The 11,361-nt window shown below is 37.2% G+C and overlaps 1 protein-coding gene and 1 pseudogene across 1 annotated transcript; both read right to left on the bottom strand.

The window, feature by feature from the left end:
- Positions 1–1,798: 1,798 nt before the first annotated feature.
- On the bottom strand, positions 1,799–4,976 carry LOC101312607 (cucumisin-like). Its single transcript, XM_004292979.1, has 10 exons — positions 4,881–4,976; positions 4,696–4,787; positions 4,495–4,589; positions 4,157–4,403; positions 3,572–4,064; positions 3,375–3,472; positions 3,069–3,290; positions 2,871–2,982; positions 2,583–2,796; positions 1,799–2,340 (listed from the first exon to the last, which is right to left on the bottom strand). The coding sequence occupies exons 1-10, from the start codon at positions 4,974–4,976 to the stop codon at positions 1,799–1,801; spliced, it is 2,211 nt and encodes a 736-aa protein (XP_004293027.1).
- Positions 4,977–6,202: 1,226 nt separating this feature from the next.
- The window catches only part of LOC101312319, a 6,165-nt pseudogene continuing 1,006 nt past the window's right edge, over positions 6,203–11,361 (bottom strand).

Below are 11,361 nucleotides of genomic sequence, written 5' to 3'. Positions count from 1 at the left end.
TGCCCGGAATTTACTAATCTCGAATCCAATAATATTGGATATATCACCTATGGGTGACTGACATTAAAAAAACCTCACAGCCATGACATGGCTTATTATTGGAGATGAGGTATGCTATAGACATAGATCTAATGGGTCGGGCTGGGCCTAGAAAAATAAGCTCATAGGCCCGGCCTGGCCTGGCCCGAGCACGACAAATTGAGGCATATGGCCCGGCCCGCTCTATAATATATATATATATATATTTTTATAATATGAAGAAAACATAGTTATAAATAATAAAATTAGTTTTAAGTGTGAACAATAAACTTATATATATACTAATAATTATTTATTTTGATTTCCCTATACCCGTAAGAAGTTTTTGCTAAAACATTATTAATTGTAAACAATGATCATATGATTCATATATCACTTATTTATGTAGTTTGTTGGTGAAGAAAAAAATGATCAATAGAAAGTGGAATTAGTTTTCATTTGTTATTGTTTTGGTGTAATATGATATCAACTCTTGACTAATTTCAATTTTCGGCAAAAAAGGGGCCCAACACAGCCCGCTCATAGGCCCAACCCGACATGTTATGGGCTTGGGTCGTGGGCCGAGTTGGGCCTTACGTTTGAGTAAATGGGCTGGTCTAAGCCCGAGCCCGTTAAGACGTGGGTCGTCATGGGATTGCCCGTTTGTCACTTCCAACTTTTCATCACATTTTCCCTTTAATCAAGAAAGTATTTCCCTTCTTTCTGCTTCCCTAAACACAGAAAATAAACAATTTTCTTTTCTGTTGTTTACTTTCCACGAAACTAACGAGGCTTAAGTGAGGAATAATTTTCTTTTTATGTTAAAACAGGAAAAAGAAAGAAAGGGAATAAGTAGTGGAGGACGTCAGCCATTTTAGTGGAGATGCAAATCATGTATATGCAGTGTATGTCATAATGTATTCGTTTTGAGCGTGCAATGAGATTAAGGCCATTGGTGACTCATGAATGAATATGCCCTCATGCAGAAGAGACCGTATCCGGCGTCACACAGAAGTGGCTGTGGCTCGCCTGAGAAATGGGGATAATTCAGAAAATTTGTAAGAAAACTTGGTATGTATAGATACAACTTCTTACCTTTTCGATTCTAAGTCTTTTCGGAGCTAACTAGGTGAATTTGTTTTAAATTTCATTTATGTATTCATGTAACTGGAACGCTGTAATACCGTAAGTTATTTGGAGATTTTTAGTTTTTGTAACAATTAAGATATTGGAAGTACCACTAAAAACATTTCAAAATAGAAGAAAGATGAATTGTTAGAAGAAATAGGCAAATGTGTAGTGAAAATGCAAAGACGGTAGGCTTTTGTACAAGCGTATGATATTTTAAATCTTCAACCAATAGAAAATGGAGCATGAATATCATCTTTACCTGAAAGGTTCCAAAAATTTACAAATTCCTGATTAAGGAACACAACCCAGTGCTGATTAAGGAAAACAAATAAAACTGACTTTTCACCTCTCATTGTTTGGAAATTTGGATTTTACTTTTTAGTTTAAATATCAGTGTCATTAATAAATTGAAGAATAATTACATCCTTTTAAATTTTCTAAACATATTGCTAATTTGAAGATTATTAAAAATTTACATGATCTCATGACAATAGTATGTCATTATTTATGGAACTAGAACCAACAGGTTATAGATGTATGCTTTCTTCCTGTATATACCAGTGACCAAAAGAAAGATTTCATTATGATTAGCATGAGTTTATAAGAAAAAGTTCAGATGCATCAGCAGGGATGTAGCAATGAACTAGTATTAAGCTATTTCACTACGCACTACAATTGGACTTCTCACGCTATGATTATTATCAGACCAAATCAATGACGAAGAAATAATTAGTGATCCGCCTATCAAACCTTTTCCAACAACAGTCACATCAAAGCTCTTCTCCTCGTTCAAGGACTTGAAGGAAAGAATATCAGGCGTGACTTTGATATCAACCTCTTTGGAATTTTGGACGATGCTGGCGCTGTAAGTAGAGTTTGCAAGGCCAACATTTTTAACTGTTCTGTGGAAGTTTATTGTAAAAGGTTTCTTCGGTGTAATATTCGCTGCAGCCATTGAAGGGTAGTTAAGATCCTTTGGTGATCCTTTATCAGAACCTGTAGGGCAAGAGCTGTTATCTCCTGATATCAGTCTCACTTTGGCTTCATCATACTCCATGCAAAGTAGTTTAATGAAATCTTCTTTAGATGTTTCATAAACAAGCCCGGGATCTACAGCTTTTACAGGATTGATATGTCCGGATCCATAAGCAAACTCAGCAGGCGCATTGTTGGTATTATTCATTGGCCAAGCTGCAGGCATGAGAAAGATTTGGACATGTGACTATATGCGGTTAACTTTCAGAATGATCTAGTGTAATTCACTCGAGAAACTATTACAAAAAGTAGCTAGTACTATATGACAATTACGACTATAATACCTATGATATGTATTGAATGCAAAGATACATAGTAATTGTGAATGAAATCAATTAGGCAGATATTGAGGAAGAGATTGGGGCATGATAGGAGGAGAAGAATTTTTAACACAATACCAGTAGTCATAAGAGATGATTTTATAGCGGATGGAGACCAATCGGGATGGAATGATTTAACATATGCAGCAACAGCAGCAGCATGAGGGCAAGACATGGAGGTTCCAGATAATATATGGTACTTTACATGCCTCTTGTCTTCGGGGCTCACTGAGATTGAGGCCACAGGCGAATATGCAGCCAAGATGTCTACACCAGGCGCAGATAGATCCGGCTGAAACACATTAAAGCATGAAGTATAAGAAAAATGGCTGTTATCATGCATATCTATGAACGATAAGCATCTACCTTTATGATGTCAGGTGTAATTGGATTCGGTCCACGTGAAGAGAAGGAAGCGACAATTGGTGCAGCAGCGTCATTTATGACTTCACTTCTTAATATGTTTGCTCGAGGATCTCTATGAACAAAAGTCTAGAGTAAATCATTTCAGGAAAACACCATGAGACAACCAGATTATGATCAAATATCCAAATGATACCATACCTAGTGGAGTTCATGTAAAACTTCACTGCAATATAGTTTTCATGGCTTAAAGCTATTGCAGGTAATGAGAGAACATTAGAAAAATCACCAGTTCCATCATTATTTAAAATAGAGCCTAGTGCACCAGCTTTAAGAGCTACAACATCTGATTCATCGAATGCATCACATAGCACAATCTTTCCCTTAACTGCATCACTGTCAAGGCAGTCTTCATCACAATACCTGAGGTGCAAGAAATCAATACTTTAACTTATTATTATTTCCTTTACAACATTGTTTACATATGACTTAGGGTGGAACCATCACCCAGCTTGGGAATCCGAGCATTCATGACGTGAAGCATCTTGTCCATATATCAGAGGAAAATTTGTTCCATTTAACGTGAAAGTGTTAACTGAAGTCCCCTGTGTGTATGCAAAGACAATTAGCTATTTCGACAAAAAATCTAGAATAAGTATGCTGTGAAGTTTTTATTAAGGGTAGAGGAAGTCAGAGACACGTACTACTATTATGCTTCCATTTCCAAGAACAACCTTGTCAATGATGCGACGATCAATTCTACTTGCTGCAACGGTAAGTGTCCATGGTGCTGCACTTGACACGGTATCTCCTGCAGGGCCTTCATTGCCAGCAGAGTTGGAGGTCAGTATCCCTTTTGCCATTGCATGAAAAGAACCAATTGCAATAGGATCCTTATAAAAATCAGATGGAAGATCTGTTCCGATGGAAATTGTAATAATGTCAACTCCATCAGCGATGGCATCATCGAAAGCAGTCAACACATCATGTCCACTACAGAACGAATCCAAATCACATACTTGATATGCTGCAATTCTTGCAGAAGGAACTCCTCCTCTTGCAGTACCTTGTGCTAATCCGTAAAAGCTTACATCCTTCACAGAATTCCCTGCTGCTACTGAAGCAGTGTGGCTTCCATGACCAACTTCATCTCTTGCAGACTGTATTGATGAGTAATACCGAGCTCCAATCAGTTTGCTGCAACATTTACAGTCCATATAATTGATCAATCTCCTTTTCTAGTGCTTAGCTACCCAAGCAATATGTAGTGATCAAAGTCATTTACATACTTGTTGCAAGTGAAATTCTTGCCTCCGTTGCAAGCACCTTTCCACTTTTTAGGAACCGGACCAAAGCCTTTGTCTTGAAAGCTCTCTGATTCAGGCCAAATTCCACTGTCAATCACACCAATGATTACATCACTCTCTGTAGTGACATTTCGGTTGATTTTCTCATTGAATCCCATAAAATCCCAAGATCTTGTTGTTTGGAGTTTAAATTTTGTGCTCTGAAAGATGGAGACTACTTCCTTCATATCTGCATTAATGTACAGTTTATACACTTATATTTGTATGTACCAAACCATATTGCTCTATTTATAATCATATGAATGTCTAGGAGCACTCACAAGCAAGTTTTTCTCTTTCCTGGTCAGTCAGCTTGGCAGCAAATCCATTGAAACTCCTTTTGTAGCTTCTGATCAAGTAATTTTTAAGAGAACCACTGCAGAGAACAACAGAAAAAGTATGACACCAAAGAAATCCTTTTACCCGGAAGGACAAATGATTAATCTTAAATATTCAGATCATCAGATGTAGAACCTATGTACCTTCCCTGGACAACTTTCTGTAACATATCAAGGTGGTGAGACGATGGTGAGTACACTGTATTAGGAAGTGACCCCAAGTACACAATGTGAACCTACAACATTAAACGGCGATTTCTTCAAGATGTTTAGGATTGGATGAAAAAACTCATGTTATAAGTCTGCAACCAACTAAGATGAACTCCTACCTTCCTATCTTCATCATTGGCTTTGCACAGTAAGCTCAAACTGAGTATGAGAATGGGGAAAGTATAAGAAAGCAGAAAATCTCCATGCTTGGCCATTATTGAATGCTCAGAACAATAAAACAGCCACAGACAACTTTATACTGGGACTTTGGCAAAATCTAACCTCTGCAAGTATCAGATTATGTATCCCTTTCTTTCTAATTTTCATTTATGGAATTAAATAAAGCTATATATTTGACTCATAACTATACTTCAGATCCATATGATATGATGAGCCTTCCATATATGTAATAATGATATATGAGATCAGTTGGCAGTACTATGTCCCTGATATCTAACTTCTGATCTTGCATAAGCCTGGTTCATACAACGAGTGATTGACGGAATGAGTTTTAGTCTAAACTAATGCAAAATAGACTTCTAAAAAATAGAAATAGATCTTTTCTTTATTGACTGAAAAGGCAAAAGTGGTTGAAAGAATTATAAAAATGCAAAGATGTTGAAAGGCAACATCTTAGACTTTTCCTACTCAAGAATGCAAAGAGATACAAAGCAACACAGTTATGTTTTCTATGGAATCAAAGTTGATATTTGGCAGCTACAATAAATATCTATAATAAATATCTAACTAAATCTTTCCACCAGAAGAGTAATATGAAGTTTTCAACACAGAAATTTACCTTTCCCCAGGTACAGATAAGCTGCACTTTATCTTTATTATTATCATGGAGCTGTTCATTATATCTGAAAGCTCAAACAAATTTCCACAACTCATCTCAATGCATATCTCATCACTCATGCTCTAGGCACAGTGTACACAACAATTGGACTTCTAACACTATGAGTGTCAGATCCCGACTCTTAAATTTTTACCTTATTTACTAGCTTGGTATTAATAAGAATTTTACCGTCTTCATCAATGAGATTATAGTTTATTTGGTCCCTAGAAGGGTTTTGAGGGACGATTATTTTTGAGGAATTATTCGTAGGAGGAAATGGTGACGACGGTAAAAATGGTAAATTTTAGCTAGTAAAAGGTAATTTTTATTAGGGTATTATTTTTGGGGTGTCTTATTTGTGGAGTTGGGTTTATTTGGTGGTATTGGACCGGTTGAGAGTAGAAGCCCAAACCATTTCTCTCTCTTTCTTCTCTTCTCCCTCCCGACTCTCTCCCTCTCCCGCTGCCGGACTTTCCGGCCGCCGTCCGCCGTCGTCCGACCGAGATAGGAGGCGTGCTTGGTATCAATTTGAAGCTGGGAGCATTCTCTACAAGTCTAGGTAGGTGGCAGCCGGTGTCGCGCCGCCGTGAGGGAGCACAATCGCTAGGAAGGTGCGGCTGTGCCGCGGAGGTGTTCTCGCCGGAACTCCTTTTTCCAGCCATCAAAATCGAAGCTGCCGGTATCGTCTTGAAGCTCTCCCTTCCAGCAGCAAACCCCTAAAAAGATACATCCTAACTCGAGCTAGGTAAGGAGAATCGGGTGTTTGAATTTCCTAGGGTTTTCTTGTTATGTTTGGCTTCGATTACCCTATTTAGGCTTGAAATTGGACTTAGTGATAGTTATGAAAGTTGTTTGGGATGTTGAGAGGATGATGCTGTTAAAATTTAGTAGCCATTGGGAGTCACCGGAGTCGGCCGCCGGCCGCCGCTACTGTAAGGGGGCTTTTCAGGGTTTTAAATGTGTAATATTAAGGGGAGTTTATTGATGTGAAGTGTGGAATTTTTGAAGGAGTTTTGGATAGTTTTGGGATTTTTTCAAAGTTTGGTGAATATGGCGGTTAATGGGGTAGAATCCGACCGTTGGATTTTCCTTATTATTGTTTTAGAATGTTGAAATAAAGGAAATAAGGCTGTGGTTGGATTTTGGCGTTAATCCGATAAGCTTAACCCTAGAAAGGGTAGTGGATTAGGCGGAAGAGTTTTAGGTTATATATTTAAGTATTATTTATTTTGAAATTTGAGTTTGGTCCTAAGCATTGTTTTTGTGCTAGGATTTGAGAAGACCTCACTTGAGTGGCAAATTGGATTTCGTCGGGCTTATGCCTAAAGTTGTGAGTGGACTTTTGTTTTAAATGATGTGCATGCAAATGTTTTATTGATGAATATCAATTTGTGGAATTGTTTATTTTTGCGAAGTTATTTTTTTGAAATAAATGCTCTTATTTTATTTGTTAACTTCGCTATTTGGAAAGTTACCGAAAATAAGATTTTCGGTGGAGTCATATATTTATTGCTTCTTTTATAATTGACAATTTTCATTATTTTGGAAGTTACCGAAAATGAGATTTTCGGTGGACATGTATGTAGATATTATGAGGATAGTATGTATATAAATAAATACTAGCTAGCTATACGTGCTTTTCGGTCATAATGAGGTAAAATTTCATTATGGCGCGACGTGAGCGTTAGACGCAATCGTCGTAGCCCTATATAAATATAAGAATTTTTATAGGGGATATGCGCGTATATAAACACTGTCTTTTCCGCCATAATGAGGTAAAATTCCATTATGGCGCGACGTGAGCGTTAGACGCAAGCGTTGTAGCCTTGTGTGAATTTCTATCTCTATTTGTTGTTTTCAAGAAAATTCATACAAGGAATATGACGAGTGTAAATACATACATATTTATACATATTACTTTAGCCTGAGAGGTTTCATTTTATTAAATTTGGTGACTAGCCGGAGCTAGTCATGAAATTGCCAGTTTATGAGTTGAGCTTTTGAGCTGTCGCATGCAGCATAATTTTTATGGAAATTTAAATTGGGAAAGCATAAATATTTTCATTAAATTCATTTTGTCCACTCACTCTAACGGTTTCAAATATTTTCCCCTGGACCCTTCATTTTAAAAATGCCTAGTTTGCAGGATTGCATAGTTGAGGTCGGACGTACATGGAGACGAGGTATAGTCAATAGTATAGCTTCCGCTCATTTATATATTTTTAGTTCATTTCTCCTCTAATAGAGTTGCTCTGAACTTGTGATGGTTGGTTTGAGTTTTTCTATAAAGTTAGTAAATAAATTGGGAGATGTTGTGATGTGGGGAGCACGAAGGCTCCAGGAGGAGAGGGTTATAGATGGATTCTTTTGAAATGTATGCATGTATTTTTATTAGGAAGAGTTGTTCATTTTCAAGGGAGGTTATACCGATTTTTCGGTAAACTTTCCTTTGAGGTGGTCCCCGCAGGATTTACTTCGGGTTTCAGGGTGAAATTTGGGGTGGGTCCTGACAATGAGTACCGTCAAACCAAACGAGTGAAGCAGATGCTCGTGATTCAAATAGCAAATTGCTTCCAGAAACAGTGACATTAAAAGTCTTCTCCTCATTTAAGGACTTGAAGGATAGAACTTCCGGCACCACTTTAATTTCAAGTTTGGAACTGGGGGAGATTTTGGCTACATAAGTGGAGTTTGCAATGCCAACTTTTTTAACTCTTCTATTAAATGCAACTGTAATGGTTGCATTGCGGTAACTTTAGCTCCCATCGAAGGGTAATTATGATCCTTCAGAGAGCCCTTGTCAGGACCTGTAGGGCATGTGCTGTTACCTCCTGATACAAGTCTAACTCTGCTTTCATCATAGCTGATGCACAGAAACTTTATGTAATCTTCTTTGGAAGCATCATACACAAGCCCGGGGTCAATAGCTTTCAAAGGATTGATATGGCCTGATCCATAAGCGAATTCACCAGTGGAGACATTGCTGCTGGGATCATTCACGGGTCAAGCTACAAGCAGAAAAAGTTTTGGTAGATTCATTATGAAAATATGTATAAGCGCGCAACAGCTGCTTAATCCAGAAACATACAGCAATGCATTCATGTACCAAATAAAATGAAGAGAATACCAGTGGTCATAATAGATGATTTGATGGCCGCAGGAGACCAATCAGGGTGAAAGGTTTTAACATAGGCAGCTACACCAGCAGCATGGGGGCAAGACATAGAGGTTCCAGATTGTATATTGTAGTTAACACGCCTCATATCTCCAGGTGTGGTTGAGATAGAAGCAGAAGAAAATGCAGCAAAAATTTCAATCCCCGGGGCACTTAGGCCATCTCCAGCAGGAGAGGGCTATATTGGGGCCAGGGCTATAATTTAGTCCTCAAAAATATTATTTTTTATTTATAGACTTCTAAATGATCTCTAATAAGAGAGGGCCAAATTTTAGCTCTTTTGAATATTTTATGATTTCACATTATACTTTTTAATATTTTTCACTTTAAATACAAATATATTGTCACATTGTATCACATACGGGTAGATACCATATAATTTCTGACTTATAGATTTATTTTATTATAACATTATTTGAATTTGGACCAAATTACTAATATTTAAATTAACTATTATATTAATAAAATAAGATATTAGCCGTATGAATTTTGGGTTGAGAGAATTTACCAGTTGTAATGAGATGAGAATGAAATAATCCAATAGAAAGTTGACAATTGTTATAATTTGAGTATTCATCAATCAACTAATATGCATACTTTTAGTTTTTTTAATTTCATTTGGGACCACAATTTGGTTTGGCCCAGGCTAGCCAAAAGGCTATGTTTGGCCCTTTTGATGGCCCTTTGGCCCTTTTATGGCCCTTTGACCCTCTTCTAAGTTCTTGTTGGAGATCAAAATAAGGCCAAAATTTAGGATTTAGCTCTATAGCCTCTATTACTGGAGATGGCCTTGTATCTGGCTGAAACACAATAGGAGAAAACTGTTTAGGAAAAAAAATTAAAGCTTATTAATTAAAGCCTACATAACTGTATGTGAACCTTGAAACATACACAGTACCTTAATAATATCAGGTAAAATTAGATTTGGTCCACGTGCGGAGAATGAAGCAACAGCAGGTGCAGCAGGATTTTTGATGACTTCACTTTTTAATATGTTCACACGAGGATCTCTATAAAATAGGAGACCTTTGTATTTAAACAAAGTAATTATAAACTTCATGAGAAAATCACCTTAGTATCAAAAATTATCTCAACCTGGTGGAGTTCATGTAGGACATCACTACATTATAGTTTTCGTTGTTTATAGTCATGCCAGCTAATGGGAGAACATAAGAGGCATCATCAACAACTCGAAACTTGGGCAAAATGGAACCCAGTGCACCAGATTGAAATGCTTCAAGAAGTCTGTATCTATCGCATAGGAGAACCCTTCCCTTCACTAGATCACTGTCCAGGTAACCTTGTTCACAATCTCTGCAAATCAACAAATTGGTCCTCTAGCTAGCATCATATTATTTCCTTTATTTCACAGTTAAAATGAAATGTGCACAATAATTACCTTGCTTCTGTTCCTGTGCAATTCCTTGAAGCATCTTTTCCATGTATCAAAGGAAAACTTGTACCATTTAATGTGAAAGAGTTCACAGAATTCCCCTGTTAGAAAGTACATGACAGAAATCAGAATAGAAAATATAGATAAAAGATTATTTTGAGGATAAAGGAAGTTGAAACTTACAATTACTGTGGTTTCGTTTCCAAGGACAACCTTGTCAATGATCCGCTGGTCCATGCTACTGGCTGCAACTGTAAGCACCCAAGGTGCTACACTTGATACAGTAGCACCGGAAGGTCCATTGTTGCCTGCAGCATGTGAGGTTAGTATCCCTTTCTCCATCGCATGAAAAGTACCAATTGCAAGAGGATCCACATCAAATTCTTGGATCATACTAAATGCAACTGAAGCTGTAATAATATCAACTCCATCAGCAATTGCATCATCAAAAGCAGCCAAGGTATCATGTGCGCTACACAATGTGCCTGCAGTACAGACTTTGTATGCAGCAATTCTTGCAGAGGGAACTCCTCCTCTTGCAGTACCTTGTGCTAGTCCATAAAAGCTTACATCTCTTGTAGCATTTCCTGCTGCCGTTGAGGCAAGTGTGGGTTCCATGACCCGTGTCATCCCTTGCAGACTCCGTTGATGAGTAATACCGAGCTCCAATAAGCTTGCTGCAAAATAAAAAACAAAAATAAAAGATTTTATAAAACTTGATCAGGTATTGTAAGAAAAAACACTATAGATAGTATGTAAAGCTACCTGATATATATAGGTTGCCTGTGTTACAAAGTTAGAATAGAACCAATGTTTTTTTATTACCATTAGAATGTCTATCATATGCAAGGATTGATATGATGATACACATTTCCAATCTCCCAATCCCTTAATTACAGTTTTGCGAACTGATGTAAAATTTGTGTGTTCTATTTCTTTCTTTTATTATATGTCAGCAATTTAGCTATGCGAGTTATCAACAGTTTACAAAACTAGACAGCATTTGTATGAAAAATGACAATCACTAGAGTACTGTAGATAGATATCTATATATATACATATGGAAATATGACCGAAAAGTGGGTCAAATAAGGAACTTCACACTTTAATTTAAAAGTGAAGCTTCACTCTGGATAGGAACTGTGTATATATATATATATACGGATTTTCTCAGCTGCGGACGTCCGCACCAAT

Source organism: Fragaria vesca, linkage group LG2, assembly GCF_000184155.1.
Source record: "Fragaria vesca subsp. vesca linkage group LG2, FraVesHawaii_1.0, whole genome shotgun sequence".
Lineage (NCBI taxonomy): Eukaryota > Viridiplantae > Streptophyta > Magnoliopsida > Rosales > Rosaceae > Fragaria > Fragaria vesca.
Note: the sequence above shows the minus strand (reverse complement) of the source record. Positions and strands in the feature narration are given on the sequence as shown.

Coding starts and splice junctions, on each gene's coding strand:
- LOC101312607 (XM_004292979.1), bottom strand. CDS start 4,976: ATGGCCAAGCATGGAGATTTTCTGCTTTCTTATACTTTCCCCATTCTC. Junction 4,404..4,494: donor GGAAAGAGAAAAACTTGCTT/GTGAGTGCTCCT, acceptor ACATTAATGCAG/ATATGAAGGAAGTAGTCTCC. Junction 3,473..3,571: donor GAAATGGAAGCATAATAGTA/GTACGTGTCTCT, acceptor GCATACACACAG/GGGACTTCAGTTAACACTTT.